The 20,112-nt window shown below is 33.3% G+C and overlaps 2 protein-coding genes across 4 annotated transcripts in view; one reads left to right on the plus strand and one right to left on the minus strand.

Annotated features, from left to right (window-relative positions):
• Positions 1-7,690, plus strand: part of LOC129807844 (SWI/SNF-related matrix-associated actin-dependent regulator of chromatin subfamily A-like protein 1) — a 58,484-nt gene extending 50,794 nt beyond the window's left edge. Inside the window, exons 2-3 of the mRNA XM_055857409.1 lie at positions 4,758-5,344; positions 7,071-7,690. Of these exons, the coding sequence (XP_055713384.1) occupies positions 4,758-5,344; positions 7,071-7,436 (953 nt within the window). The 3' untranslated portion in view covers positions 7,437-7,690. The remainder of the gene's footprint in view (positions 1-4,757; positions 5,345-7,070) is intronic.
• The window catches only part of LOC129807852 (mitochondrial carrier protein Rim2), a 40,820-nt gene continuing 28,170 nt past the window's right edge, over positions 7,463-20,112 (minus strand). For all 3 annotated transcript variants that reach the window (XM_055857420.1, XM_055857419.1, XM_055857421.1), the window contains one exon: positions 7,463-8,195. In XM_055857420.1, the coding sequence (XP_055713395.1) occupies positions 8,048-8,195 (148 nt within the window). In that variant the 3' untranslated portion in view covers positions 7,463-8,047. The remainder of the gene's footprint in view (positions 8,196-20,112) is intronic.

The following is a 20,112-nucleotide window of genomic DNA, read 5'->3' on the forward strand; positions in this document are numbered from 1 at the left end:
TAAAAACCGTAATTGTCAATATTTCTGGGTGAAAATCACTAAGAATACTTGAAATGGTTCTACTAATTGATTTCCATTGCGGAATTTGCAAAATCTCGACAAAAAAATTTTTGACCAAAAAAATCAATGGACTAACCCCTTGCCGTTTTTTCGAAAAATCGAAAATCCGCTCTAAAAACCGGAATTCTCAATATTTCTGGGTGAAAATCACTAAGAATACTTGAAATGGTTCTACTAATTGATTTCCATTGCGGAATTTGCAAAATCTCGACAAACATTTTTTGACCAAAAAAATCAATGGACTAACCCCTTACAGTTTTTTCGAAAAATCGAAAATCCGCTCTAAAAACCGTAATTGTCAATATTTCTGGGTGAAAATCACTAAGAATACTTGAAATGGTTCTACTAATTGATTTCCATTGCGGAATTTGCAAAATCTCGACAAAAAAATTTTTGACCAAAAAAATCAATGGACTAACCCCTTGCCGTTTTTTCGAAAAATCGAAAATCCGCTCTAAAAACCGGAATTGTCAATATTTCTGGGTGAAAATCACTAAGAATACTTGAAATGGTTCTACTAATTGATTTCCATTGCGGAATTTGCAAAATCTCGACAAAAAATTTTTTGACCAAAAAAATTAATGGACTAACCCCTTGCCGTTTTTTCGAAAAATCGAAAATCCGCTCTAAAAACCGGAATTGTCAATATTTCTTGGTGAAAATCACTAAGAATACTTGAAATGGTTCTACTAATTGATTTCCATTGCGGAATTTGCAAAATCTCGACAAAAATTTTTTTGACCAAAAAAATTAATGGACTAACCCCTTGCCGTTTTTTCGAAAAATCGAAAATCCGCTCTAAAAACCGGAATTGTCAATATTTCTGGGTGAAAATCACTAAGAATACTTGAAATGGTTCTACTAATTGATTTCCATTGCGGAATTTGCAAAATCTCGACAAAAATTTTTTTGACCAAAAAAATTAATGGACTAACCCCTTGCCGTTTTTTCGAAAAATCGAAAATCCGCTCTAAAAACCGGAATTGTCAATATTTCTGGGTGAAAATCACTAAGAATACTTGAAATGGTTCTACTAATTGATTTCCATTGCGGAATTTGCAAAATCTCGACAAACATTTTTTTGACCAAAAAAATTAATGGACTAACCCCTTGCCGTTTTTTCGAAAAATCGAAAATCCGCTCTAAAAACCGGAATTGTCAATATTTCTTGGTGAAAATCACTAAGAATACTTGAAATGGTTCTACTAATTGATTTCCATTGCGGAATTTGCAAAATCTCGACAAAAATTTTTTTGACCAAAAAAATCAATGGACTAACCCCTTGCCGTTTTTTCGAAAAATCGAAAATCCGCTCTAAAAACCGGAATTGTCAATATTTCTGGGTGAAAATCACAAAGAATACTTGAAATGGTTCTACTAATTGATTTCCATTGCGGAATTTGCAAAATCTCGACAAAAATTTTTTTGACCAAAAAAATCAATGGACTAACCCCTTGCCGTTTTTTCGAAAAATCGAAAATCCGCTCTAAAAACCGGAATTGTCAATATTTCTTGATGAAAATCACTAAGAATACTTGAAATGGTTCTACTAATTGATTTCCATTGCGGAATTTGCAAAATCTCGACAAAAAATTTTTTGACCAAAAAAATCAATGGACTAACCCCTTACAGTTTTTTCGAAAAATCGAAAATCCGCTCTAAAAACCGGAATTGTCAATATTTCTTGGTGAAAATCACTAAGAATACTTGAAATGGTTCTACTAATTGATTTCCATTGCGGAATTTGCAAAATCTCGACAAAAAATTTTTTGACCAAAAAAATCAATGGACTAACCCCTTACAGTTTTTTCGAAAAATCGAAAATCCGCTCTAAAAACCGGAATTGTCAATATTTCTTGGTGAAAATCACTAAGAATACTTGAAATGGTTCTACTAATTGATTTCCATTGCGGAATTTGCAAAATCTCGACAAAAATTTTTTTGACCAAAAAAATCAATGGACTAACCCCTTACAGTTTTTTCGAAAAATCGAAAATCCGCTCTAAAAACCGGAATTGTCAATATTTCTTGGTGAAAATCACTAAGAATACTTGAAATGGTTCTACTAATTGATTTCCATTGCGGAATTTGCAAAATCTCGACAAAAAATTTTTTGACCAAAAAAATCAATGGACTAACCCCTTACAGTTTTTTCGAAAAATCGAAAATCCGCTCTAAAAACCGGAATTGTCAATATTTCTTGGTGAAAATCACTAAGAATACTTGAAATGGTTCTACTAATTGATTTCCATTGCGGAATTTGCAAAATCTCGACAAAAAAATTTTTGACCAAAAAAATCAATGGACTAACCCCTTGCCGTTTTTTCGAAAAATCGAAAATCCGCTCTAAAAACCGGAATTCTCAATATTTCTGGGTGAAAATCACTAAGAATACTTGAAATGGTTCTACTAATTGATTTCCATTGCGGAATTTGCAAAATCTCGACAAACATTTTTTGACCAAAAAAATCAATGGACTAACCCCTTACAGTTTTTTCGAAAAATCGAAAATCCGCTCTAAAAACCGTAATTGTCAATATTTCTGGGTGAAAATCACTAAGAATACTTGAAATGGTTCTACTAATTGATTTCCATTGCGGAATTTGCAAAATCTCGACAAAAAAATTTTTGACCAAAAAAATCAATGGACTAACCCCTTGCCGTTTTTTCGAAAAATCGAAAATCCGCTCTAAAAACCGGAATTGTCAATATTTCTTGGTGAAAATCACTAAGAATACTTGAAATGGTTCTACTAATTGATTTCCATTGCGGAATTTGCAAAATCTCGACAAAAAATTTTTTGACCAAAAAAATCAATGGACTAACCCCTTACAGTTTTTTCGAAAAATCGAAAATCCGCTCTAAAAACCGGAATTGTCAATATTTCTTGGTGAAAATCACTAAGAATACTTGAAATGGTTCTACTAATTGATTTCCATTGCGGAATTTGCAAAATCTCGACAAAAAATTTTTTGACCAAAAAAATCAATGGACTAACCCCTTACAGTTTTTTCGAAAAATCGAAAATCCGCTCTAAAAACCGGAATTGTCAATATTTCTTGGTGAAAATCACTAAGAATACTTGAAATGGTTCTACTAATTGATTTCCATTGCGGAATTTGCAAAATCTCGACAAAAATTTTTTTGACCAAAAAAATCAATGGACTAACCCCTTACAGTTTTTTCGAAAAATCGAAAATCCGCTCTAAAAACCGGAATTGTCAATATTTCTTGGTGAAAATCACTAAGAATACTTGAAATGGTTCTACTAATTGATTTCCATTGCGGAATTTGCAAAATCTCGACAAAAAATTTTTTGACCAAAAAAATCAATGGACTAACCCCTTACAGTTTTTTCGAAAAATCGAAAATCCGCTCTAAAAACCGGAATTGTCAATATTTCTTGGTGAAAATCACTAAGAATACTTGAAATGGTTCTACTAATTGATTTCCATTGCGGAATTTGCAAAATCTCGACAAAAATTTTTTTGACCAAAAAAATCAATGGACTAACCCCTTGCCGTTTTTTCGAAAAATCGAAAATCCGCTCTAAAAACCGGAATTGTCAATATTTCTGGGTGAAAATCACAAAGAATACTTGAAATGGTTCTACTAATTGATTTCCATTGCGGAATTTGCAAAATCTCGACAAAAATTTTTTTGACCAAAAAAATCAATGGACTAACCCCTTGCCGTTTTTTCGAAAAATCGAAAATCCGCTCTAAAAACCGGAATTGTCAATATTTCTTGATGAAAATCACTAAGAATACTTGAAATGGTTCTACTAATTGATTTCCATTGCGGAATTTGCAAAATCTCGACAAAAAATTTTTTGACCAAAAAAATCAATGGACTAACCCCTTACAGTTTTTTCGAAAAATCGAAAATCCGCTCTAAAAACCGGAATTGTCAATATTTCTTGGTGAAAATCACTAAGAATACTTGAAATGGTTCTACTAATTGATTTCCATTGCGGAATTTGCAAAATCTCGACAAAAAATTTTTTGACCAAAAAAATCAATGGACTAACCCCTTACAGTTTTTTCGAAAAATCGAAAATCCGCTCTAAAAACCGGAATTGTCAATATTTCTTGGTGAAAATCACTAAGAATACTTGAAATGGTTCTACTAATTGATTTCCATTGCGGAATTTGCAAAATCTCGACAAAAATTTTTTTGACCAAAAAAATCAATGGACTAACCCCTTACAGTTTTTTCGAAAAATCGAAAATCCGCTCTAAAAACCGGAATTGTCAATATTTCTTGGTGAAAATCACTAAGAATACTTGAAATGGTTCTACTAATTGATTTCCATTGCGGAATTTGCAAAATCTCGACAAAAAATTTTTTGACCAAAAAAATCAATGGACTAACCCCTTGCCGTTTTTTCGAAAAATCGAAAATCCGCTCTAAAAACCGGAATTGTCAATATTTCTGGGTGAAAATCACTAAGAATACTTGAAATGGTTCTACTAATTGATTTCCATTGCGGAATTTGCAAAATCTCGACAAAAAATTTTTTGACCAAAAAAATCAATGGACTAACCCCTTGCCGTTTTTTCGAAAAATCGAAAATCCGCTCTAAAAACCGGAATTCTCAATATTTCTGGGTGAAAATCACTAAGAATACTTGAAATGGTTCTACTAATTGATTTCCATTGCGGAATTTGTAATAAAATTGGTAAAATTGTCCACAGCGAAGCGGTACTGCGATGGGAAGGAATCTCAGTTTGGTTGGAATGCAAATGGTCAGTCGAATTTGGTGGAGTTGAATCTCCTCCTGACCCGCAAATTCATGATTCGTCGAACGAAAGATGAAGTGATGTCTGAAATGACAGATAAATCACGGGAAGTTGTTGTCCTGGACAAGGCGTTGGTGGCCAGTAAAGATTCCTTTTCGGATCTGGCGTCGAATTACAGTCAAACGACGGGGAGGAAACGTGAGGAGATTTTGTTGACTTTCTACGCAGAGACGGCCATTGCCAAAGTGAAGGCCGTATGCTCGTACGTGAGGAAGGTACTGAAGGAGCATAAGAAGTTTGTGGTTTTTGCCTATCACAAGGTCATGATGGATGGTCTGTCGGAGTGTCTGCAGGAGCTCAATGTGGACTTTATAAGGATCGATGGGACCACGAGGACGGATGTGAGGAATTCAATGGTTGAGATGTTCCAAACAAAGCCAAATTATCGCATTGCCGTGCTGAGTCTGAAGGCCTGCAATGCAGGAATTACTCTTACAGCAGCTCAACTTGTCATCTTTGCCGAACTCTACTGGAATCCGAGTGTAAGTCATTTTTAGGTGTGATTCCTTCTAATCACACCTATTGTAATCGTCGGATTTTCTAAAAGTGCTCAGATCGAGCTAAAATTCACAGGGTATATGTTTTGAACATCCCTGATGCCGAAAATCATAAGCCGGCAATCATAAGCCGGCTGCCGCCCGGCCGGCCGTCCGGCCGTCCGTAGTTTGCAATATCTCTGGATTGGATAGATATTTTCATAATTTTTTTTTTAAATATATCTACGCGCGCGTACGACGATTTCTGTGCTATTAGTTTTTTAAAAAACCGGTTCTAAACCGGTTAAAAATCACGTTTTGTAGTTTATCTCGAAATCTAAGCATGCGATTTTGAATTTTTTATATTTAACTAGTAGCCCAGAACATTTAGACCAATTTAAAAAAAAAATAAGGACATACGTCTAGCGGTTCTCGAGATATTTCACTTTAAAGATTTCAATTTTAAGAAAATTTGCTATTAGCGTCAGGCGGGAAAAAAAAGCGGGAGAAGCGGCGTCGGACAAGCTATTCCCATATATATAGCACTTTCTCACTCTCCCTTTCACTCACTCTCCCTTTCTCTCACTCTCCCTCACTACGTAGTGAGTCTACAGTAGAGTCTCGCTATAGGCCATCGCTCTATAGTCGACAATTTATCGACCGTTGATTTCAAAACACTGATTTTAAGTTAGGTTATGTTTTTTAGTATGCGACATGCATAATTATTTTAATATTTTTGGCAAATTTTATTAAGTAGTTGTGATAATTGTGATCCATAATGAAGAGAGCGAGGACAAGTACCACAATCGCAAAGAAAGTGGAAGCCGTCGAGCAATTTCAATACTAAAAATCGTTGATAATTTTAAAAAATTACATGGACTATAGTGCGACCCAAGTGTCAAATTTGAAACCAAATATGGACTATAGCGAGACTCTATTGTATATTCGAAGATTTGTAAGGTGGCATATACAATTCACGATCCGTGATGTCTTTTGCGGATTTTCGCGGAGCGCGTAATTTTCCGCGGAATTTCGCGGGTCGCGTATTTTCCCGCTGATTTTTACGGGGCACGAATTTTTTGCGGATTTACGCGGGGCGCGTAATTTTTCGCGGAGTTTCGCGGGTGGCGTATTTTTCCGCAAATTTTTTCCCTGATTTTTACGGGGCGCGAATTTTTCACTGATTTTCGCGGGGCGCAAATTTTTTCCCTGATTTTTGTGGGGCACGTAATTTTTCGCAGTTTCGCGAGGCGCGAATTTTCTCGCGGATTTTCGCGGTGCGCGAATTTTCTCGGGGCGCGTAATTTTTCGCGGAGTTTTGCGAGTCGCGTATTTTTTCGCGAATTTTCGGGGAGCGCGAATTGTTTCGCTGATTTTCACAGGGCGCGAATTTTTTCGCGGATTTTCGCGGGGCGCGATTTTCTCGGGTCGCTGACAGAGGTTCTCAATGAATGTAAAGTTTGAGGCCTCTGTCTTTCATAGTTTCCGAGATAATCGACTTTATAGATTTTCAGATACTTTTATGCGTTTCTCATCCAATTTTCCTCATTAATAACGATAATAAGTTACATACGGTTTAAACGGAATTTGCATTATTTATGTATAAATATCGTTCAAGTTTGCCACAATCCGAATTTGCAACGAAGGAATCACACCTCTATAAGCTGATCTAGGCTTATCACTGGCTTCTTTATTTTTTTTGCATTTGGTTTGACTTTGGGAAAAATTGCAGACGCTGGCTCAGGGCGAGAGTCGTAGCCATCGGATTGGTCAGGATGAGAATGTGGTAGTGAGGTATTTGCTGGCCAAAGGCACGGCTGATGATATCATCTGGAATATCATTCAGAAGAAGCAGACAATCCTCAATGATGCAGGGTTGGGAAATGAGGATTTCTCCGACGTAGCCTCCTGCACGGAAATCACTTCAACACCAAAGATCTCAAACTACTTCCCCAAGACACCTCAGAAGCCCTCCACGTCCACCAATACCATCAACACTCCAGCCAATTCGTCAAATGTGCCTCAGGAAAGCTGTGATGACTACAAGAAGCTCCTCGAAGACGACGATGATGATCTTTTTGCAGATTTGAATTTCTGAACTTTGAACTTTGAAAATGAAACAAATTTTCTTCAACATTTCTTTCGGGCTGTATTTAAAATCCCCAATTATCTTTTTTCTCATTGTGTTTTTAAGCCATTCGCATTTTTTTTTCTCTCCAACAATATTAAAAAGGAATACAATAAGTTTTTTTTGTTTTCTTTTCCTTATCATGCTTTCACTTGTTCATTTTTTTCCCATCAAACATTCTTCTCTAAGGCAAAGAAATAATAATAAACAGTAAAATATAATAATTTTTCTTGTTTTTTTTTCTTTTTCAACTTAGATTCTATGATCACAAGATCAAACTAGTATTTAGTACAATTTGTGTTGTAAACTCTATAAGGTATATATTTTTATTTTTGTTTTCGTGCTGCATTTCTAATTTCGCGGTTACAATTTTGTTGTTTTGTATATATATATTTTTTCTCTTTGTACAATGCGAAGCGAGAGAGAGAGAGAGAGTGCTAACACTCTCATTTACTCTCCTTTAGTTCGCAACTACAGTCAATATAGATTAATCATGGAACACTAGAAGGATGCACTAGAAGAGTTTCTCAAAGCAAGATTTCTCGTTTTCACTGTCCACTTCCTCCTGGTCCTGAGCTGCTTCAGGATTTATTCGTGGCCACCAGGTGCTTATCATTGCCATAGAAATCACTGTTGAAGTGACGAGTCAGAATGTAAACGACTCCCTCGTACGTGGTCATCATGATGGCTGTATTTGGAATTTGTCGGACAAGTTGCGTCGCCAGACCCCTGAAAAAAGCAAAAATAAATAAGGTTATTGCACATAATATGACAAAAAAAGATTTTAATAAAATTTTGATTTTTATTCCATTCAAATAAATTTGTATTCGTCAAAATCGAAAGAGAAATACTGATTTTAGAGAGTCCTAAATCAATGACCTTGAAATAATCCTTAACCCTTTAAGGACGATTGGAACACTGGTGTCCCATAAAGAAAATAATTTTTCCTGACTACACGGTAAAAACTTTTGAACACTGACCAAAATATTGGAACAAGTTTTCCTTGGAACAAATTTTTTTGGAATCAATTTGTACCTAGAGAAGATATTTGTTTGTTCCAAAAAATTTTCTTTACAGTTTCGTTACAAAATACAGTTACAATTTTGTTAGAGTTTTCTTTGGAACCGTTTTGATACGGTGGAATGTCTATAAATTTGAGTTGATTTCGTTTTATACAAATTTGTTCCTGAAATTTGGAAGAGAATTTGTTGCACTCGGCTGTTTTGTTCCCACTGTCAGGAACAAATTGGTACATATTTTTTATAACAATATTATTCCTACATCTGTAACATATTTGTTCCAAAAATTTTCGGTGTCCGTGGACGAGGTAATTTTTGGAACGAAATTGTTACTCATATGGGAAATCTTTTTGTTCCCATTGTCGGGAACAAATCCATGTAAGGGATTTCGTCTTACAGTTAAGACTTATACTTCAGTCGAGATGGATTTCGGCGGCGAAAGTTCATAAGGAACATCAAATAAGAATCAACTTAAGAGTGTTTTATACAGACGCGTGCATGACGAAATCATATGCGAGTGCTGGCAGCAAGAGGGGAAGGGAATCTCGAATTAAAAAAGTAAAACCATTTAGCACGAAAATTGGCATAGATTTGGCGTCCTCTTGACTTCGGTGACGGGTGATTGAGTGTGAGAGGAGGGGATACACTTTTATACTGGACGAGCTATTTATTGGAACAAATTCATTACTAATAATGGGTATCTTTTTGTTCCTCCTAGAAGGTACAAATTTGTTCCAAAAATTTTCGGTGTCCGTGGACGAGCTACATTTTGGAACAAATTCGTTACTAATATTGGGTATCTTTTTGAGTCTCATAAAATGAACAAGATTATGCCAAAAATTATGGTGTCCGTGGACGAGATAATTTTTGGAACAAATACGTGCCGAATTTTTTTACCGTGTACCTAAAGTTATTTTTTTCTTATGTCTGTGTATAATTGTAAAGTAGAAGGTTGAAGGAATCTAGAATATTTTTTGCAAGTCTCTAGCTATTTGCTATGTAGTAAATATTTAAGCTCAAAAATGGCGAATATTTATATTCTCAAATTCATAATTGATTTTATTTATTTTTTATACTTCCAATTTTTTTAAGCAAAACTCTTTTGGCAATAAAAACTACAATACCCATACGTAATATTTTTCATTAAAGCGAAAAATATTATTCATTGGTATTGTTAGAAAAATTATTTAAATTTTTGGGTTATTTTTGTCCCTATCGTTCATAGAAGCACAAAATACACCGAATCAGACTCTGTTGGACTTTCCAAGGTTACATGTAAGACTTGACTTATCATTGATTATGTTTTTCAGTTTAATTTTTATTGTTGATTTTCAGTCCCTAAAAACTCTCTCGTCGTTAAAGGGTTAAGGAACTTTACTGTAGTGAGATAAGTTTTTCTAAGTTAATTATGGTCCAACAAACTCAAAAACACCATCTATTCGTCTTTATCTTTTTTAGTTTGAGCGCCAGGTGAGAAAATGTGAAGATACTCTGAGGAGTATGATGAGTGTTTAGGTATCAAATGACTAAAATAATTTTTATTAAAAAATATTGAACAAAGAATAAAATAAATTAATTCTAAATGTTTTTATGGATGGCTATTCTATGATTACTATAAAAAAAAATATAATTTTACAAAAAAACTTTAGAATTTTTAAAATTTAGCATTGACAAAACTTAAGTTGTGTTAATCGCTCTGATTTTTAACAAAAAATTCACAGATTAGCTATTAAAATATCACTTTCTTGTATATCGTGAAAGCACTATGAAACTCATTGTTCATCTTGTGGCCTTTTTCATGATCTTGAACATTTAAAGTCGGATTAGTGATCTCATAATCACAGTTAAAATCTGCTTCTTCGTATATTTCGACCAAATTCATGAATTCTAGCCATTTATCATTGATCAATTCCAAGAATTTGACCTGATTACTCGCTGTGGGCTGTTTTTATGCCATTTTAATTGTTTTGTGAGAGAGAAATTATGCAAAACAGTTATTTACATGAACAGAACAATTAAATAAAAAGGTCGGTTATTTTTGATATTTTTTTACATCGAACCACCCAAGAGGCTCTAGAGAGTATCTTCATTTTTTGCTCCTAAAACTCACAATTTCATTTTTTTTATGGTTATGAAACTAAATACATGAAGTAGAATAACACATCTTTAAGGAAATATAATATTTGCTTCGTTCGGAGAACCTTAGATGTTTTTTTGCACTTTGAAAACGAGAAATGTTGCACAAGGAAATTTGCTGTTTTTTTTTCTCTTTGATCTGTCACACAAAACTGGCAACAGCTACCAAACGAAAAGTCAAAATGAATTTAAACTTTCAAAAAAATTTTAGTAAGAGTACGACTACTAAACCAATTTTAAATAAATAAAACCTTTATTGCCTCAGTAAATGCGATTTTTGTAAAGCTACTCTGGAGTAACGATAGAGGGTTAAAAACAGTACTTTTGATAGCTAAAACACACGTAAAATGTCAAGAAAACCAGTGAAAAGCCTAGATAAGCTTTTGGTAGCTGAGATTCTTTACAGGCGACCTCGAAATGCGTGCAACTCGGAATGCGTGAAAATTCAATTGTGAGTTGAATTTTAAGGGTAAAGAATCGCGTCGTGCCAACACTTTAAAAATTCCGTTCTTGATTTTTGCTGTTTTATTCTTCTACAACGTTTCGAGGATTGTTGTCTTCTTCAACAGGTATTGAATTCGCAGGGAAAATCACTTACAGGTAGGAAATGTTTGCACTGCACTTGGACTGGATCACTGATCAAAAACTTTGGAATCATCATTCAATTCAAACGTCTGACACAACCAGACGTTCAGTCCAAGTGCAGTGTAAACATTTCCCACCTGTACGTGATTTTTCCTGCGAATTCAATACCTGATGAAGAGGACAACAATCCTCGAAACGTCGTAGAAGAATAAAACGGCAAAAATCAAGAACGGAATTTTTAAAGTTCATTTTGACTTATGGACAAATTTTCCAGCACGGGAATTGTGTCAAATTTCGGACACTTTTCTTAATCCCCGAAATTCCATAAAAGAAAACAAAACAGAAAAGCGTAGCCTCTACGTACGAGATGCTATAAAAAAAGCTTTGGAAGACTTCCAAAAGGGCGTGGGGCTTTGAGCAACTTAGTGTCCGGTATTACACACAATCTCATAGTCCTCACTGTCCTTCAATAATTCCGTAAAACGTCATTTGTCCGATTTTATTCACTATAGAGCCTTTGCTACGTAAATATTCATTTATTTAATTTTGCGTCATTTTAAGTGCAGCAACCGAAATAACAATAGAAATCCGCACGATGATTTATCAACAGAAACTCTCCTTATGCAACCAGTCAAGGTATTTACCACAATAATTGCATTTAATGCTTGTTTACCGCAAGTGTTGTCTCTCTAAATAAACTTTTCTCTAACTCAAATCAAGCACAATTCCAACTTTAACCCTTTTTGTACTTTTTTTCCTGCTCTTGCTCTTAACCTTCAATTTAACATTTCAATATTTTACAAATTTTCAAGGGCATGAAAAGGTAAGAACCGACTGATTTAAATCGAATTTCGTGCATATAATTCTCATCTAAATACTCATTTCCCCATGAATATTCAAAGAAGTAATCTCAATCTCAACGAGGCAAAGAGAGAAAATTGCACGATAAGCATTTTGATAGTGACGCAGAAAATAGGACAAAAAAAGGTGAAGGAAAGTTTCTGACCACAAACTTGTGTCTCATTTTCATCTACGTTTAAAGGCAATTTTTTTTAATAGTTGTTTTGATGTTTTATGACCAATTTTTCCTTTTCTCTGGCAAACAAGACACAACAGTTTTGCCTTTGCCAAAATATTTATGAGAGAAAACAACTCATTGGCGGTGGATTTTAAGAGATTTAAAATGGTTTCTGATGATTATTCTGCTAGAACAGCTGGTAGAAATGCCGTGACAAATATTTAATTTTTCAAACTACTATTTACCTAAATTTTCCGTAGACTTCTCTTATAATTTGTTTGATTTTTATTTAGATATAATAAGTACCATATTTTCCATTATATTTTTAAGTTAAAAATAAAAATATACAAATTGAACTTGTTAATGTAAATTTGGGAAAAAAATAAAGTAATTTGGATATTTTTAATTAATTTCTTTTTTTTCTAGTCTTTGTACGAGTAACTAATAATCTCGATCAACTTCTGCCTTATTTAATTGCAACTTTTCATGCATAGGGGAAATGCTTATAATTTTGTCCAGTTTCTTATTTTGGACACTTTGAGGATAACATTGGACACTAAAAATAAATTGATTAAAATGATGGATTTTTATTCCAATATTTGATGAATAATGAATTCTATCTAAATATTTGTTCTTTTTGGAAGATTTTAACACTAAATACGTTAAAATTTGAATATGATTTGAGTTGAAATTGCTTTGTTGAAAATTCAGTGTGAGCAATTACTTACGAGAAATATGACAGAACTTCGTGGCTTACTTCAGTCTTATTTAGTTTTGGTGAAGTACTAACAAAGTTTGTTCGCTGTTTTTGAGTGATATTATTGAATATTCATTGAATATTGTGTTGATTCACGTTACTGATGATTTATACATTTGACCTGAAGTGAGATTTGCCTTGTAAATTATATTTTTCGTGTGAAAAATGGGAAATTTTTTAAGACATTCACCAGTGAGGTGATGATTCTTATTTTGGACAGGTGTTTTTCTCACGAAATTTCGTGAAGTTTTAGCTTTTGTGATGACTAGGTTGGACAAATGCCTGGAGAAACAAAGGAGCATCATCTCTACGAAAGATATGTAGCGAGAAATGCCTTGAAAGGCTCCCGGAAAGGTCAGGGAATGAGCGAATCCGCACGTACTTGGAGCACCGAAGTCAACTCACTTTAATGAATGATATGGAAAGTTTCCGGGCTTCTTGTGACATTCTACGTTTCCCTTACATGAACAGGAAGAGGACTTGGTAAGATTGGTTTATCAAATGAAGAACAATGGGCGTCCTATTGAGGCGGATTAGCTGTCCAAATTTACAGCCAAGTTGGACAAATTAATAAACAAGTTGTCCAAAATAAGAGTCAAATTCATCTCTACATATCAATTCATTTTTAAACGTATTAAAACTAATTTTAATAAAAATGAGACGATAAATAGCTTGCTAAGTTTCTAAACAACCCTTCTGAAAAGAGAGTAACAAGAAATGTCAATTAGTATTGAAAATATCGCACTTCAAACTTGGAACTTCGATGCTTATAAGCAGACTGTCCAAAATTATGAGCACTTCCCCTATATGTTATGACCGTTATGACCATTTTAGTTTAAAAGGGACATATAATAGGGGAGAGCAAAATCTAAATAGATAGAATAGAAATAGAATAGAATAGAATCCAAATAGATTTTCGTTGAAGATCCAAAAAAGAGACTTTCTTACTTCTTAATACTTTCGCAAGGTGGCGGAAGTTACATCCTGTTCGACTTTTGAAATGCTCAAATGTCAAAATGTGACGATCTTCACATTTGTAAGGAAAGAAAACAGAACAACGACGTTTACTGTTCACGTCCCATTATTTAATCACTCCATAATCACTGAGTAACTCTTTTTCCAGCTTTTAAGTGTGATATTTGATAAATTTTCCCCGCCTTGTTCGAAAATTTAGAATGAAAATTTGAAATTGAATTTGAAGTCTTCGAACTTCAACGACTTTTTGTGCAAATAGAGTTCCATTTACCTTTCATCCAAGACACTATTGGAGAATCAAAATCTACTTCTGTTTGGGCTGTCGCTGATCATAGCGAATCATCCGAATAAAGGTTGCTGTCTTGGCTATCTGTCGGTAGACACAGTAACTAGCCCGAAAAAATTATTTTTATTGAAAAATGATTTTAATGCATTCTTCTACACGGAATTACATTAGAATTAATTCTTTTTGTTTAAAAGAAATCATTTACCTATTCAATTTTTTTGAATTCAAGTGCATTTTAATGTTTCAGTTACGAAATCAGCTCCACCCAAAAAAAAAAAATTTTTCAATGGAAAACACATTCCATTGTAATTTTAAGCTGAAATAATTATTCTAATGCGTTGTTCTGTACCAAATGGTATTAGAAAAATTTTTCACTTGAATTTTTTGGACCACATGAAATTTTTGGTATAATTTTAGGTATTTAAAGAGGTTAATTAATTTGTCAGAGCAGTCGTGAGTGAGCAGCCCGTAATTCTTGTCGTGAAAAAAAAAACAATTAAAAAAAAACCAGCTTAAAGTTGAAAATTGTTCAAGCAGAGGTTTTCAAAAAATCATTAACCTTTTAATTATTGAATTGAACAAAACGGGCGAAACTAAGGCCTTTGACCTTGAATAATTCAAAATGGCGAATTAACCGGTGATAGATGTCTGAGGACGAAATGTTCAGCTGGACTATCTACATAACATATCCGAAAATCATTGAAATCGTTAGGGCCAATTTTTTGCAATGTTAGAAAAACCTCATTTTTGATGTATTTTAGGGGGCAAGGGGACGTATGAAGGGGGAGGGGGAAAACTAAAGAGATTACTTTCGAGGTAATGTCATTTGAGGAGGGGTCATCGAAGACTGGAAGTTGATATCTCTTACCGTTTGAATTTTATATGGGTCAAAAGACTAAAATCAATTTTCATGAGTGTTTTTTTTAATTAAGCGGTTAAACTAACTCCGAAGAAACTCGTGGAATCGGAGTTTTTTTTTTATGTTTTTTAAAGCATTTTTGGGCAAAATTTTGACTTTATCATGTTAAAAAAAAAATAGAAAAATAGGTTTTCATCAATTGCTTAAAGTTCACATAGAAGAGAATTAAATTCTGAAGAAAATATGCCTTTATTTGTTTCAATTGTAAAAAAAATCGGTGCTCCTTTGCTTTCGCCTCTGTATCTTAAAAAAAATCTTTGTATTCTCTGTATCTTAAAAAAAAATACTTTGAACTTGCGTCTGAAATTTTTATGGTCTACGTTTGAAAAGATTAGGGTAAATTAAGCTAATTCAAAACCTGCTCTAAATGGAAATTTTTCGCTACTCCAAATGGAAACATCATTGTTTTCACGATAAATACAGTACTAAATTATTATATTTATATATTTTCTATACCACAGTTTCATTATTTAGTTAATTTTTCTCCAAATAAAGCAAAAATCCATTCATATTCACAAATTTTAATTTGTTAATATCTCAGAAAAATTAAAAGTGTACCTTTTCACCATCGAATTTTTCATCGATCGACCATGTTTTCCAATGAAAAAGACAATGAGGTGATTGTTGTTTATTCATTTTGTTTAACATTTAATGTCATATTTCTGGCTAATTTTAGTTAAATTAAGTGCTAATCTTTATTGTTAACAGTACATGAAGTTTTCAAATGAAATAATTACCTATTTCGTGCACAAAAAGGGCTTTTCTAAAGTGTCTGCAAATGCTTCAATAGGAAACCCCGGAAATATGATTTTTTGGAGAGATTTTCCTATTGTTTTAGATGGGAAAAGGAGAAAAGACCAGAAATAAGAACAAATCCTGCACTCAGAAGCAATTCAACAAGGTTTTGGAAGCCTTTCGTCGAGGTTTCATTTACACTGTTTGTCTCCAATTAGAAACTTTCCCTTGTCTCCATTTGGATTAATTTGTTTCCAATAGAAGCATTTTACACTCGCGTATTTTTCTTGTATTTAAGAAGTTTTCAAATTATATCTAAAGAATTTTCACTAAACAGTAACATTCTAGAAGAGCCAAGGAGCAAATTTATGTAATTCTCTTAAGAAAAAATATGAACTTAATGTGTTGAATCTTCCGTCAAAGTTAAAGCGTCTGGAAATGGTTTTTAATTAGGACATTTACCCTTTAGGAAATAAGAAATAAATCGATTTTTTGACTACGTAATTCGGGTTATCCCCTTAATAAAAGACTACATGAAGTATATGCTTTATGATCTTGCAGATCAAGAATTATTAAAGTAAGAAATTCATAGCTAAAAAAGGATAGAAAAGTAGATAAGACTTCACGGAATGCTTGAATATTCTCATTCCTTGAAATTATTAATTCAGTTAGATAAAAATATAGGAGTAATTAATTCTTTTCCCGAGAAACTTGATGAACTCCACAGATATTAATAATGAAAGCATTTGATTTTGGTGAAGTAAACACTTGGGGAAATTAGAAGAAATTATTCAAGAGTGGCAGTATATTCGTTGATAAATCAATAAAAATACGATTAACATTAACAAGACGCGAGTTAGCTACCTTGAGACATGCGACGCATGCGACCGTTGCTAGTCATTGACTTGTTGCAGAAATTCTCTATTTAAAAAATATTTATAAATTATTTTGTTTGGGTAAATTTTTGTGCTTTAAGAATGAGACAGACTTCTTTCCGCGAAGGGAGGAAATACAAGCAATAAAAATTAATTACATTTACTTCGGGGGAAAAAACTCCGAGAGAGTTAAGCAAAATGAGAAGAAAAACAGACTTTCTCTCATTCGCAAAAAAAAAGAACAATAATTCAGAGAAAAACTAATTATATCATTTTGTGTGCCAAAAGTTTTTTTTTTTGTTTACGGATTTTTCGCGGAAAATTCTATTCGCGAAATACTATTGCAATGTGTGTTTCACAGAAAAAGAAGGAACGCACCTTTGGAATTTCAAAAGTAGTGGAAAAAGAAACATTTGGATTTTGTAGCAAAGGAAATTTACGAGATTTTTGAAATACTGCAATCTGTATTGATTTTCTTTCGAAAAAAAAACTATTTTAATTCCCCATGATGCAAATGCTATAGATAGATAACAAATTACAGAATTAACGACAGGAGATGCTCGTAAATTATTTCCCATCGCGGCTTAGTGCAATAAAGTTTGAAAGTATTTCTAGCTAAAAGTTTTGGTTCCATGTGGCTCTTTTAACATATAAAGCAATTAAAAAGTATTGTAATTTTTCACAGGAGTCTAAAGAATGTACTAAAGGGATAATCTTTTTTTTTAAATAGAGGAAAGGTAGGGCAATTTCCAATGTAGGAACTTTTTGGATATTTTTTTCTTTCATGCCGCAAGAGCAAAATTTTAATATTCTCTGTTCAAATCAAGTAGCATTTGTTTTCCTTCCTGCCGAATTTTTCCAAAGACACGTAAACGTCTGAAAATACTTTATCGCGAGAGTCATGTTTAATGCCTTTGCAAGTTAATCTTGCATTTACGGTGCATTTTCATCAAGTATAAATTGCGGATCGGCGGTTTCAATAGTTTTTGGTCCCTCGGTACCATATCGAAATCCCAATTTTCAAAGACGTCAAATCAATTTTTAAGTATAATGCCCAGCGCACAATAAATAATTTTGTTTGTAAATATGTTTTCAAAATTTTTTATGAGAGGAAGCGAGATGACTAGATCTAGAATTCATTCTCTCTCGTTAAAATGTCAAAAACATGTTTACAAAATAAAAGTTATTGTGCGTTGGGCATAATTCTCGTGAATAACACCTCGGCATTTTTAACTGGGCTTCATTTGAAGCAGAATCAAGTTCGTTAACCAATTTTGATTTATCCACATACTTTAGTCGAGTGTCTGATGCTCTAGAGATAGACTGCTCCAAGTTTTCTTTATTATGTGCTACTATCTGATCCTATCCAGTACGACTTACTGGTAGATATCTCTTTCTAAAGAAGCTCCTTTTGGCTACTTTTGGAGGCAGTTGCCCAAGTGTTTTTTCAGTCTTTCCTGCTCCGCGTCCTCACTAATTCAGTAAAAGTGGTATGGAACATTCTTCAAATACAAGAAACAATCAAAACCATCCCCATAGTAAGTTGTTTATTTTTTTATATGGAGCTTTTTGAAGCCATCTCTTGAAGTCAGCTCACAGAAATTTCATAGAAAAGGTATTTAGACAAAAATCCAGTATATTTATCCCCCTACCAGGGATCAGGCAGAATCTTATAATAGAGGAACACTCCTTACTTTTTAGATATTTCGCGTAACGGTTGCGAATGCAGAGAAATTCCCAAATGAATCTGTGAGAATATCTCGAGATGAAATGATCTTGAAAGAATATTAATTTTGTCCACTAAGTCTCAATTTAGGTCTGAAAAGGTTTCTGACCCTTTCTGACTCATCCTCAGTTACCAACAAAATCATGTTAGGGATGAACTGGCATGAGCCTCCGGCTTTATGTCTACCATTTCTTTAGTAGACAAAGATCCTTGAAGTATTTATGAATTCATATACAGTAGGTGTCAAAAATTTGTTGCCTTATGTATGTTTGGGAAACCAGGTCCAAAAAATTATAGAAAAAATTACTTTTTAAAATTTTTCTTTTTGCAAATTAGTTTCGTGTAATCCGTAGATCTTATTTATGTATTTAGAAAAAAATATTTCATTTTATTTCATATAAAAAATAATTGTTTTCTAAAAGTTGCTCATTTTTCATGCGTCAAAAGTTTGTTGCTTCATTTAAAAAGTTACTCACAACGGTCAAAGACCTGCAACGAACTTAAAGTAAATTCGCTATATTTTGAGCTTATGTCTTTTGAGAGACCAATGGTAGGTTTGGACATTTCTAAAGCTGTCAATGCTAAATGCATATGTATAAAACTCATTATAATTAACAAGATTCTGTTTTTTATAGTTCATAATATTGATGATTTTTCCACAAATTTTGATTTTATATATATTCTGACGTGATTTTCCTTAAAATTATACAATTGACGGCGAAGATTCATTCCGGCAATACCTCTGGACGATTTTCCTCCCTTTAACTCTTTCGTCTCCTTTGAAACTCTGGGTACCCATGGAAAAAAGAATTTTTTTGGACTATTTAGAATCGATAAAAATCCGATTCTTCTGGATAATTACAAACTATAAGGATGTCCAAATCTAGGATATTTTTTGCAGGATCCCAATTAACTCCTGAGCTTAGATATTTTTGGTAAAAAATCGTGAATTTTCGATTTTCTGCTTCCTTGCAGATATTGTGACTTTTTTAATATTTCTAGACCAGAATAAGGAAAAACCTCTCGGGGCCAATAAGTATGATAACTAACAATTACAGATTGCATAAATTCGAAAAACATTTTTTCCTTAAATTTTCAAAAAAACTTGTTCAAACTTTATGGGTATTCTCGTCCCCAAAAATCTAGAAGTCAAATGTAAAGTTATCCTACCAATGCCCGCCATTTGCTTTTTGACACCAACCTTCGAAATACATAAATAAGAACTACGGATTGCAGGCAACTAATTTGCAAAAGAAAAATTTTAAAAAAGTAATTTTTTCTATCATTTTTGCACCTGATTTGCCGAACATATATGAGGCAACAAACTTTTGACACGTACTGTAGGTCTCGTCTAATTATTTAATTAAAAATTGCAGTGTTTACAATTACCCCATGTTTACTACTACCCCAGTTTCCCCTAGAGTCAATGATTATTAGAAATTTGTGAAAATATGATTATTAAGGCTATTTATTTATTTATAATATTCCTAAATCAAAGAAGAGTGATAAAAGCTTATAGCATATGCTTCATGCTTGGTAACCGCAATATTTTTTGGCCGAAATAAAATTTTTTTGGTAATTCAGGTAATCCCCTTAAGTTTAGATACTTGGCACT

The sequence above is a fragment of the Phlebotomus papatasi genome, chromosome 3, assembly GCF_024763615.1.
Source record: "Phlebotomus papatasi isolate M1 chromosome 3, Ppap_2.1, whole genome shotgun sequence".
Classification (NCBI taxonomy): Eukaryota; Metazoa; Arthropoda; class Insecta; order Diptera; family Psychodidae; genus Phlebotomus; species Phlebotomus papatasi.